General features: G+C 36.0%; 1 protein-coding gene across 1 annotated transcript; it reads right to left on the reverse strand.

Annotated features, from left to right (window-relative positions):
* Nucleotides 1–135: 135 nt before the first annotated feature.
* On the reverse strand, nucleotides 136–12,040 carry si:dkey-192k22.2 (uncharacterized). Its single transcript, XM_052127247.1, has 10 exons — nucleotides 11,809–12,040; nucleotides 8,935–9,144; nucleotides 8,591–8,797; nucleotides 5,273–5,386; nucleotides 4,848–4,928; nucleotides 4,256–4,318; nucleotides 4,028–4,066; nucleotides 3,785–3,811; nucleotides 3,497–3,571; nucleotides 136–1,705 (listed from the first exon to the last, which is right to left on the reverse strand). Exons 1-10 carry the CDS (start codon nucleotides 11,885–11,887, stop codon nucleotides 1,650–1,652), a joined length of 951 nt encoding a protein of 316 aa, XP_051983207.1. The 5' UTR covers nucleotides 11,888–12,040; the 3' UTR covers nucleotides 136–1,649.
* Between the last annotated feature and the right edge of the window lie 826 nt (nucleotides 12,041–12,866).

Consider the following 12,866-nt stretch of genomic DNA (forward strand, 5'->3'; position numbering starts at 1 on the left):
TATGCATTCTTTCATCATCTGTTGTGAAAATATGTTATGGTTTACATTCAAAGCCTTTGGCTCTCAGTACAATTTTAGATCAGAAAAGTGTAACTGATCTCATTACATCACATTTCTAGGAACGTCAGTTCATTTGACAGAGCAATTATTTGAATTGAATGAAGAAATATGATTATTTTGGAGGCCAAATGGCATTTAGCTTGTCAAAATGGACAGTTTGCTTGTCAAATTGTATTTAATTTTGAAAGCGTATGAAAGCATTGACTAGTGGTCTGATTTGTTTTATTTAATGGCCAATGCCTATAGATATCTACTGAAAACATATTGCAATTTTACGATTGCAAAAAATCACAATATTTAGTTACAACTAAAAAAACCTCACCATCCAGTTGTTAGATTTTGTAACAGACAGTAGTTTAATGTATAATATCTGCAAATTATTAATTTAAAATATTTTTTTTGGTGATGGAAAGAGCTTTATAAAAATGTTAATCTTTTTTTTAATACCCACAAGCTTTAGACTGGTGTGTTGTCACATAATTAAGAAATCACATTAGTGTATCCATAGCATACATGCAATAGAGTGTACTTATTTTGTAACTACATGTTGTTTCGCAAATTTCTTAAAAGATTAATTTGGTGCTACTGAGGTTGAGGTAGGTGTAGGGTTTATGTTGGGGATGGCACCGACCGATACGCTTTTACTCGGATCGGGTATCGGTGGTCACTCTACACGAACTTCATCTCAGATGTAACGATCAATATAGTTCGGTCCGCCTGTAACATGCATTGAGAACAGCACCGGACATGCATATGTTTTTTAGGATTTTGCGTATGCCCACCTGAAATAAGTGATGATACGTATGGCCGCCAGAACAACGAGTAGTCTGTTAAACCAGAACTTTTTGCCGCAGCTCCGTTGAGTGAGTTGTGTATATGTTAGGATTATATAAATGTACAGAGATTCTCTCAAAACGGGCACAGCCACTAAACTGCGAGAGTGCTGTGCAACAGATGGCAATGGCAAGACAGTCCGACTAAACTGATCCACCAATCAGAACGTTCATTTCAGACGCAACTAGATATTTGCTAACCAATCATATTTTCCGTTTTAGTAAGGGCGGGACATTTCCAGCGTCTGATGCACAAGCATCCCTGGAGTGACCATAATTTGAACTGTAAACGTATTTCTCTACTAAACGTAAATCAATGAATGCATGTATGTATATATATATATATAATTTTTTATCTGTATTTTTTTTATTGCTGTCTAGTGGTGCCTTTTTCTCGTGATATCAAATAATTTAAATGTATATTTCTAAGTAGCAAAACAATTTTAAAAAATACAAATATGTATACAAATAATACACAAATAAAACAAATAACCATTCATTCTTATGTAGGCTATATATGGTAATACAAGATAACGTGTTAACGTGAACATTGCTACACTCATATTAACTACATACTTTAACAGTTTATTGCGTATTATGAATTAGTTTATTAGCTTGAGTAATAGTACAGTATTAACAATTCTCATAGTCGCCTAATAAAATGAACATTAATGACACCTTCAAAATGTTATGCTCATTTCAACTTCATGTGAAAGTAAATAAAGAGTCTATTCTATATTATATAAGTCCCTCTGCTTAAAATGTGTCATTTATTTCTTGACTGGAGCAAGAAGGGTTGCTTCGTTGGTGAGCTGAAGATGGAAAAAATAAAATGGAGAGGCATGTGAAATGGCAGGAAGTAACATATATACAAAATCATAAAGCAAACGCCCATTATCTGCTTTGAATAAAGTAATATTATACTTAAACTTGTTACAGATCTTTAATCATGAATATGATTATTTTGCATGATAGTTCAGATGAGAAAATGTATGTGTGGTTGGTGACTTGACGGCTCAAAGTATCCTATGATGTCATCGCCAACATGTAATGGAGCAAGAAACCTACATCAGAGGTTTGGTGACCCACATTACCTTACTGTATGCCCCAGATTACCTTATTTCATAAATACGGTAGTACTTTATTTGAGAAAGAATTGATCTCATATAATACTACAGCAATGGGAACATGAATCAGTTTAGCCAGGAGGCTCTTTAGCCTATTCATTCAGCCTCAAGCAACAAACTGGAATCAAAGTCATACTAATCATCAGCTTGTGTAATCATCAATGAGGGACATTATGCAAGATCAGAAGACTGGCCCAGGCTATACTAGGTAGTAAGTAGTGCTGACACCAAAATTTAAAGAACATATCAATATCAGACTTACATCAGCTCACTGATGAGAAAATCAACATTGGCATTTTTAAAGTATTGTTTACTTTAAAGTTCCCCCCAAAATTAAAATTCTGTCATTATTTACTATCCCTCATTCCATCCACAATGTGTACGACTTTCTTTCTTCAGCAGAACACAAACAAAAAAGATTTTTTAGAGGATATCTCAGCTCTGTTTATCCATACAATGCAAGTGAACGGTGACAAGAACTTTGAAGCTCCAAAAATCATATAAAGGAAACATAAAATGAATCCATATGACTCCAGTGTAAAATCTGTCTTCAGAAGCGATATGATAGGAGTGACTGAGAAACAGATCAATAATTAAGTCGTATTTAAAAGTTAAATCTCCACTTTCGCTTTCACATCTGCAAGTCAAATGTGGTGCCTGTTTAGTTTCACTTTCACTTCTGAAGGTGAAAAAATATATAAAAACATAAATATTGAAGTGTTTTTTTCACCCATACCTATCAGATCGCTTGTGAAGATATAGATTAAACCACTAGAGTCATGTGGATTCCTTTTATGCTGCTATTATGTGATTTTTTTTGAGCTTCAAAGGTCTGACCACAATTCACTTGTGAGGACCTACAGAGCTGAATATTCTTCTATAAATCTTAATTTGTGTTCAGCAGTAGAATTAAAGTCATACACATTTGGGATGGCATTAGGGTGAGTAATTTATGAGGACATTTTTTTAATACATTTTTTGGTGAACTATCCCTTTAATCAGCCTTGTAAAGTTTCAGTTTGATACAGAGAATTTGGTAAGACTTTACAATAATGTTCTATTTGTTAACATTAGTTAACATCAACTAGCTATGAATCATACTTTTACTGCATTTATTAATCTTGGTTAATGTTAATTGAAACATATAGTAATACATATTTCAAATCAAAAGCTATATTTCTTAACATTAGTTTATACACTATGAATTAACATGAACTAACAATGAACAATTGTATTTTTATTAACATTAACGAAGATAAATATATGCTATAAAAAATACATACTAGTACCATGTTTATATATATCCACAAAACATAAGACTCGCTTGGGTGTTTTTGACTATTCAACCCCGAGGCAATATTGTCCTCCAAACTTATAAATTATTGCTATTATATAGGGAAAAAATATATTTAACCCTATTGGTATTTTTTGCTTTCATGAAGTGCATGGTTTCTTTTGTATTCTAGAGCTATTTACCTTGCTTTATTACCAGGGCATTACACTGACCAACTTCCTCATCTTCCTCATGGTATTTATCATCAAGTGAGGTCTCTGGAAACAAGCACACAAATACATCACACAGTCCACATCCATCATCCCTTTGGAAAGCTGACCTTTATGTATGAAATTTTCTGCAAAATGTAATTTGTATGGGAAATTTGATACATTGACATTGGTCTGCTGTGCTGTTGTGATTTGTCTATTCACTGCTAGTAATCTTATGTTTATTGAGTTTTGTGTTAATTTGATGCATCCCATACATACCTGTCATCTCAAAAATAGGTGACAATCCTAAAAAAAAAGACAGAATTAAAAAGTAAATGCTATCCATTTTAGGACAGTTGTTACAGATTTTTTACCCTAGGTTGGGAAAGATGAAGCATAATTATAAAACAATTGGAAAAATGCTGTTGAAAATAGCTTTAGATGGAATAGCACATCACATTGCAGGACATGTCAATTTTCTAAAAGTATTTCATATTAACTACCCAATTTATAAACACTTACTTCTCTTGTACATGACTTCATCCACCCTGCGCAGGTTTTCTGTGAAAGCAGAGATTCAGGGTTAGCATTCTTTGGCGCTGATGTTGATCTATATCAAGAAAAATGCTTAGGGGTTGTTTAACAAAACATACAATGTTGCTTTACCGCATAAAGCACACTTCAGATCTAATTCGGGCTTAAATATCATACTGCAATACTGCGGTATGATAATATTGCTTGCTCTTTTACCATCTGTTCTGTTCTCTGTTGAAGAGATCTCAGAGAATACATCATCTTCATCTTCATCATCATCTGTAGAGATGAGGGAGATATAAATCCATCCTTTAATAATTATACACATCCCTAATATCCACCTATACATGCAGTGCCTTGCAAAATTATTCTGACCCTTGACCAGTTTTCTTATTTACTGTAATTTACTGTACACTGAAACTAAAAATACCATGATCAAAAAATGACCATGGTATTATGGTACATGGTAATACCATGTTATTCTTTGAAGTACCTTGAAGAACCATGTAAATACCATGGTATATGAATATGGCAATCATTCAGTACTATGTCATATTTCAAAGAACCATGGTATTATCATGCTGTATGATACCATCCCAGTACCATGTTATCAGCACATTGTTATTTGTAATGTATTTATCATTACTAAAATAAGTAGATAATCACATATGCACTTGCTTACTACCTATGCTGCACATCGCAATGGAAACATTAGGAGCGTTGCACATCGCTAAAAGAGAAAATAAGAAAATTTTCATGGTCATAGAAAAAAATTTCAAGAGCATGTAAACCTGTTTTTGTCACTCACAATTTTCTCTTTTACTGTTGAGCTCTTTGAGCCGATAGTCACAAGCTGAATCTGGTACATATGCCACCAAATGGGACGTTCCTAAAGAAAGAAGCCAAAAAAACTGTTGAAACATCCACGCCAAATGCTAAATAGTTTATATATTGGCTCAAAAAATCTATTACAAAGAAAAACCTTGCACACAATGTCTATGGAAACAATCTTCCAGGATATTTATTAATAGGCTAAAAAAGTGCCTAAGTTCTCAGTGCAAGAACAAAGCGTTTTCGATTTACATTAAATGAGAGAGATGAATTCACCCAAAGTATGATGCATTGTCAATAACATTATGATTTTGGATTAAAAGACCAAAACAAAACAAAACAAAAACCTTATGCCCCCCTCAAGGGGCTAATTGGCTTTGTTTTATTAAAAGTGATTCTCACTATGGTAAAGATGTCTGCTCTTGGAGATCAGGCAGCCCACACTCAGTAAAGCCACCACTAGCACAGTCCCTACCAGAATCACCCAGACTTCGGTAATCACACTGCACCAACTCTCTAAGAAATAGGAAGAGAGAAAAAAGACACAAATAGAGAAAAATAATACAATGTTAAAATCTTAAAGGGATAGCAAATCTTAAAGGTATAGCAACAAACAATGAAAATTCAGTCAATATTTACTCTCTTGAATGTCATCCAAACCTGACTTTCTTTCATTCATGGAACATGAAAGGAGAATTTGGGCAGGATATAAGTGACTGATAAACTAATTTACCTTTCATTTCATTGCATACCATACCATGGGAAGAGGGACTGGAGGCAGCCCAAGAGAAGAAGAAGAGAAGAATATGGTGATATGCCCACTGAGTGCAGGGAAAATTATTTTAGGACTGCCACTTTACGTAGTGTTGTGTGGTGAGGTATTATACCTTATGGAATCGGGGGCACTGAGCATGCATTAACGGTGCCAGTGGGGCTAGCACAGATTTAGCCACCTGGTTGGCACGTATGGTCGGATGGGAGATTATGCCATACGGAACCGGGGGCACTGAGTACGCATTAATGGTGCCAGTGGGGCTAGTAATCTCAAAGAAAAAAATTGCTCTTTGGCTTGATTGAATCATGGGTAATGGTTCAACATATTATAAATTCGTTTTTTTTTATACTTAGAATTACTATGTAATCTCAACACAAACACTTTGTATAGAAGGAACCTAGTTTAATTGGGTAAACCCAACAGAATTAGATGTGACAATGTAACTCAAATAAATCTCTCTGATTTCTTTGTGTACTAACTAGTGAAAGTGAATGTTGGCACACTAAATACATGCTGATTATAAGCATTACAGAGTGTAGGCTAGTAACTATGCTATGATTAGCACTTCAATTGCTCAGCAAAGCAAGTAATCAATATAAAGTAAACACTGACCTGTCCTCATCATTCGCTCAAGCTCCACTAATGGTAACCCTGTAAACTCCATAATTACTGAAACTCTTCTAAATCTAAGTATAACAAAACATTAAATACCAAAAAGTATCCCCCTTTATATTCATCTTGCACAAAAACACATAAAATAACTCTTAATTTTAACATTTACTCTCCCTATCGAGTCCAGTGCAAATCAAGCTGGAAATGGAAATGTAAGCGGTAGTTCTAGAAGGAAGACTTGTGGTCTTTACACTTTCATTCAGTCAGGCATCTCCAATCATAATCCAGCCTCTGCTTTATAAGCTCACACAGCTGCCTTCCTTGCTCGTAATGCCTCGTTTCACCCCCACCACCCCATTACCACCATTGGGGTCCCATCCTGCCGTAGGGGTAATCGCCTCTCCCCTGCCGTTTTCGCCTTCTAAATATCTATATGATCTAAATATCTCTACATTCATATTAATTCCAATCATCCCGAGTCTTTACTGATAGAATGAAATCCCCTGCCCAGTTTCATCAATGCTACATTAACACCACAAAAAGTATTCATGTAGTCCCAACTCAAATAGATTAAGTAAACTTCCACCTTACAAATATAAATGGATAGAACGCAATGAAATCAAGTTGCGACAAAATGTAACTTTAGTTCATTTTAATTAAGTAAATTGATCAAGCAGCAAACATTCTTTCTTTGAGTGTACAGCCTTAGCCATCGGGTTGCCGCATAGGGTCACATGGGAGGTTATAATTATATATATGTCAGCATGGCAGAGGCATTGGTACGTTGATTAGGATTTCTTATGGGGGGGGGGTCATTGAACCTTGTCTGCATGTTAGGACCTGTAAAGGATAAATGTCTTGATGGGAAAGCAAGAATGAGAGGCAATGGAAAGAATCTGGTGGCTAGCTGCAGGGGGTGGAAGGGAGACGTCAATGATTGCTGCCCCACCACCAGGAGATGTTCCAGGATTAATGGAGGCTGGACTGAAGGCACTGGCGGAGGTGTGGCAGGCAATAACATCCAGAAGGTTTTGATAGCTCTCTTTTCACCTGATCATATTCCACCAAAGAAAGTAAGTCATAAAAGGTTTGGAATGACATGACGGTCAGTAAATGACAACAGCATCATAACTGAAAAGTTTGTGTCTGTCCTAAAACTCGTATTCATTTTGTTCTAATTTAGAAAGTTCACTTCATACTCATAATAACTCAAATGACCCTGTATGAATCTGGTTGTGTGCTGTCTGAAAGGATTTGGGGTTTTGGATAAGTCAAACTCTTAGCAGACTGGATTAATGTATTGCTATAATAAATTTATCAAAGGTTAGGTTGAATTATAAAGTACTGCTGTCTCCATCCATGCCTGGATCAATAGACAGGATAAAAGACAGTCTCAGCTCTCCTTCAGAGTGAATTTATGAGAGAGGGAGGAGACATGGAAAAAATGAATGTGACTCCAGTGAAGAGTAGAATACTGTGTAGATTATTTTCTCATCACAAACTTTGCAGTATCTTTAATGAGGTTACAGGGTTTGTTGCTTTGTCCACTGAATCTAATATTGTGTAGCACAGGCCAAGACCTTCTCATTTCCTCATGCAGGGAAAAGGGAAAATAGCTATTTTTTGTATGAGGATCTGAATGGTTTTAAACAAAACATGAATGGGATTTGTCACAGGTTTACATAACAATTAACTTCAACAGCAAGTGTTTTATATGGCTCCTTTGTGTCCCTTTTCATCGTTTCAGGAAGTAGATGATAACATAACTCACATCACATACCTTCTGTCTGTATGTCCCGAAACGGAATAATTTAATATTTTTCTGGCAATGCTAAAAATGCATCAATGCAAGAGAAGTACAATCCTGGCTTGTTTACTTGTTTAAACCTGTATATTTAGACAAGGACATGCTGTATGGGAAAAATGACTTGGTGGGAAAATTCTGGTTCTGCTCTCTTTTTGTCCTTGAATCAGTCCTGATTTGGCTTCACATAAAAGGTATACATTCTGAATGGCAAGATCAATGGTTATTTAAATATTTTGTAATGTTTTCTCAATGTGTTTAAAAGGTTTGTCTTTCAATGCATTAATGCAATAGTAAAATAATAATAATAAAACTAAAACGTTTTGTGGTTCTGTGCAACCAAACCTATGTTTTAGTAAATTTTAGCTTGGAAAATGTTTATTTGGACAATTGTATTTTCACTGTAAGAACTGATGGAGAAATAATAGGTGAAGAAAATTAAGTTAAAGGTACTGTGAGCAAATTCAAAGGTTTTACTGCCACTGAATTAGAACGCCCCAATCCCGTCAATTTTCTCATGGTTTCTCACCTACGTTTGTGTGTGTCACTGGATATGCAGGAGATCTTGCTGTCTGATTGTTTTCCTGGTAGTAAAAAAGGTAACCACTGCTCCTTTGTTGGCAGTTGAGCTCATGGGTAGAATTAGTTACTTGCATAGATAGTGTAATCTTTTGTGTAATATTCCATGCAGAGAGATTGTCTGCCTTTAGTGTCAGTTCCATCATCACATGCTCTCCTATGAAATGTGTTAATACAGAATGAAATGCACATAAAGCACATTGTTATTATTGGTTATTATTTTATAGAGACAACAAGCAGCAATAAACTTATTTTATAAAGAAACGTGTTCACCCGCACACACAATTGACCCACCTGACAGCAAGGTATTGTTCTGGAGATCATGCAGATCCATCTCAGCCTGACACAGATACCAGCCTTCCCCATGTCTGTCCTGACTTCTGGCATTTGTTATTACTGTAGTACATGTATGATCAGCCTGGCCACATGCTTGTGCATCACTTGAGCCATTTTCAGGTTTACACGGGTCAAAATGCTCACAGAGAAACTGAATCTGTGATACTTCTGAGAAAGAAAAAGAGAAAATGCTTTTATTACAGATGATAATAATCACTGTACCTAACATAGACATTTATATATATATATATATATACAGTATATACACTTATGAGCCAAAACATTTTGACCACCTGCCTAAAGTGCTATTTATCTTCTGCGTGCCACCAAAACAGCACTGACCCACAGAGGCATGGACTCTACAAGACACCACTTGAAGGTTAACTGAATGTCACCTGAATGTCCTGTGGTATCTGGCAACAAGACATTAGTAGCAGATCCTTCAAGTCCTGTAAGTTGCGAGGTGGAGCTGCCCTGGATTTGACTTGTTGGTCCAGCACATTCCACAGATGCTCATTCGGATTGAGATCTGGGGAATTTGTAGATCAGTGTAACACCTTGAACACTTCATCATGCTCCTCAAACCATTCCCAAGCAATGTGTGCAGTGTAGCAGGATGCATTATCCTGCTGAAAAATGCTAATGCCATCAGGGAATACCATTGCTATGAAAAGGTGTACCTGGTCTGCAATGATGTTTAGGGAGGTGGCACTTGCCAAATTGACACCCACATGAATGGTCGGACCCAGGGTTTCCCAGCAGAACATTGCCTAGAGCATCACACTCCCTCCACCGGCTTGTCGTCTACCCACAGTTCATCCTGATGCCATCACTTCCCCAGATAAACGTGCACATGTACAGTACATTGTTGTAAAAGAAAATAGGACTCATCAGACCAGGCGACTTTCTTAAGTAGCTCCAAGGTGCAGTTCTGACACTCATGTGCCCATTGCCATTTTTGACGGTGGACAGGGGTCATCATGGGCATTCTGAGTCTGCGGCTACGTAGCCCCATACGCAGCAGGGTGTGATGCACTGTGTGTTGTGACACATTCTTCTCGTAACCAATGTTAAAATTTTCGTTAAAAGGTTAGTCAGACCAGTGGTGCCCCGGCCTGTATTGGGAGGGGGAGATAAAGAGCAGCCAGAGATGCCCGTTCGGGAGAGAGAGAAGCACAAGGCTACATTGCATGTGTGTCTGCGTTTGTTTATGTTTGTTTTAAGTTAAGTTTTATCATTAAACTTTACGTTGACTGTTTAGCAAGTTCCTGCCTCTTCCTTGCCCATCCCTTACCCTGCTACACTCAATCAGCAGCATATGTGGCAAAATGCTGATTACTACAAACATTTATTTAGACTCATCACTCTTTTCTTTTGTAAATAAACCAAAAATCAAGATTACAGTGAGGCACTTACAATAGATGTGAATGGGGCCAAATTTCAGAGGGTCTAAATGCCAAAATGGGAAGCTTTTAAAAAAGCAGTTAAATTCTTCTGTTAAAATGTATGTACTATCTGAGCTGTAAAGTTGTTTTACAGTCATTTTAGGGTTACAGTTAACACATCATGGCAACAAAATTGTAAAATAGGATATAACTTTGCACAGAAAAGTTTAGTTAGTGATTTTATTATACTAAAATCTTATTAACACACATATTGTTTACGTCTTGTGACAATACTGGATTGCCCCATTCACTTCCATTGTAAGTTTCTCACTGTAACCCAGATTTGTGCTTTTATTTTGAAAGAAAAGGATGGACGAGTCGAAATTAATTATTTGTGGTAATCATCATTACGCCACAAATGCTGTTGATTTAGCTTATCTTGTATTGAACACGGAAGTTTCCTTAAAGAGGCTATTTTTACCTGATGTAAGCCTTAAAATTGGTTTTGTTGCTGTAAACAAATTTATTCAGGTTGATTTATTTTTGACTTGAATAAAACCAATTTATTTAGATCCCACCACACAAACCACATCTTTATGTTAAAATTTTGTTCAGCTTAGATGTAACTTTTTTTTTTTTATGTCAATATTAGCCAGAATACATTATCACTTAGAAGCTCCACAAGGTTTTGCTGACACACCACTGTTTTACTTTATGACAGATTATGATAACTATTATAAAATGTGATGTTATTGTCATTATCTACTTCATCTGACCCATTTTTCACTGACTTTTTAATATTTTGTGAAATACTGTTTCTTAACCTGTTTTCTCCATAATAACAAACAAAACAAAAAGCAAGTGGCTTTCTGTTTCTATTGGTAGGGTAAAGTGATATTATCTTGCCTAAATTAAAAGTTACAACCTAACAAATGTACACAATCTTTACAATAAAGGCTACTTAACACTTTCTTTTCTTTGATGCAATGCATGTTTAGGTTAATAGCATGAATCAGTAGCATAAATTATGTTAATTGTGGAAGATGGTTTGTACTTTTACCAGAGACAGTATCTACAAACCATGAATCCAAATTTGATTTTACCCAACACATTCACACAGTGGGTTTACTGTAGCATTTCTAGACCACAATGGTGTAGTTTCCTGTGGGAGAGTGCTTATAGACAACTGTTTCAAACTTTAATTTTGTTAGGCAACAGACATAGAGAACATAATACAGAATCTTCTTTGTTTACCTTTTAATAACATTCAAAATGTCATTGAAATTTGCTCATGCTGTTAAACATACAAACATGTGACTCTAACCACGTTCTTCTCTGACACACACGTGCTCACAAAAACCCATACTATTTCCACATTTCCCTCACTCACGCTTGCTCAAGGACGCTGAGCTACTCTCACACTCTTACTTTGGTATTTTTTACTTACTTGGGAAAAACTCTGGTAGACACAGGATTAAGGTGAGGAAGAAGAGGATGCTGAGTTTGATGGCACCTGCTCTTGTCATGGCAAAAGACAGTAGGATAGCAGTTCCACTGTAAGGTATCCCAACCTCAATCTCAGATCTCACCAGTACACACCCTTTGCCTCCCCGGTCCCTTTTCTAGTTTAAATTTGTCCTTCATACTTGCTTTACAGACTTTTTAGCGTGTCTCCATTACATCTGACTAACACCGTCATTATTACACAGAGATATAGGTCACATAACCACTTCACTTCCTGCCTGCCTTCCTGTTTTGTGTAATTTTTAAAACAGAAAGAAAAAAGACAGATACTTTCGATAACTAATTTACTTGTACCTTAGAGAGATAAATCATTGTAGACATTGGAATATAAATTGACTACAGTGAAAACGAATGAATGAATAAAAGATGATTTAATATGGAATAAAAATATGCACATAAACTCCAAACTAAAGAAATAAGATGAATGTGCCCAGCTCCAAAATAATATATTCACTGACATACACTTTCAGTTATTTAATTATAGTTTAGTTATGTCCTACTGTATAAAACTATGCACATAAACTCTTCAACAAAGATGTGCATTTGTCTATGTAAAGTTTGATAGATTAACCAAAAATGTGTTTCTGAATTGAACCTGAAGGACTTTCCTGCTGCAATAAAACAGGATTCTGCAGGGAGAGAAGCATCCAGTTATCATGGCAGGACAGGAGGAAGGTTCTCATCAGGACCCACACTGGGATCAGGAGAGCTCTCAACAGCAAGCACGTTATCAGCAACATCCAGCAGGCTGAACAGGCCTTGAGCAAACTGCTGCTGTATTTCAGCTCACTCTGTATGAATGGCTCCTTTATTTATTTTACTAAGAAATATATATATATATATATATATATATATATATATATATATATATATATATATATATTAATACTGCAGTGTATCTCCTCCTCATAGACTGCACCAGATTTGCTAGTTCTTACTGTGAGCTATTACCCCACATGTCATGGAACTTGCAAATGCCTT

This window comes from Xyrauchen texanus, chromosome 5 (genome assembly GCF_025860055.1).
Source record: "Xyrauchen texanus isolate HMW12.3.18 chromosome 5, RBS_HiC_50CHRs, whole genome shotgun sequence".
Taxonomy (NCBI): Eukaryota; Metazoa; Chordata; class Actinopteri; order Cypriniformes; family Catostomidae; genus Xyrauchen; species Xyrauchen texanus.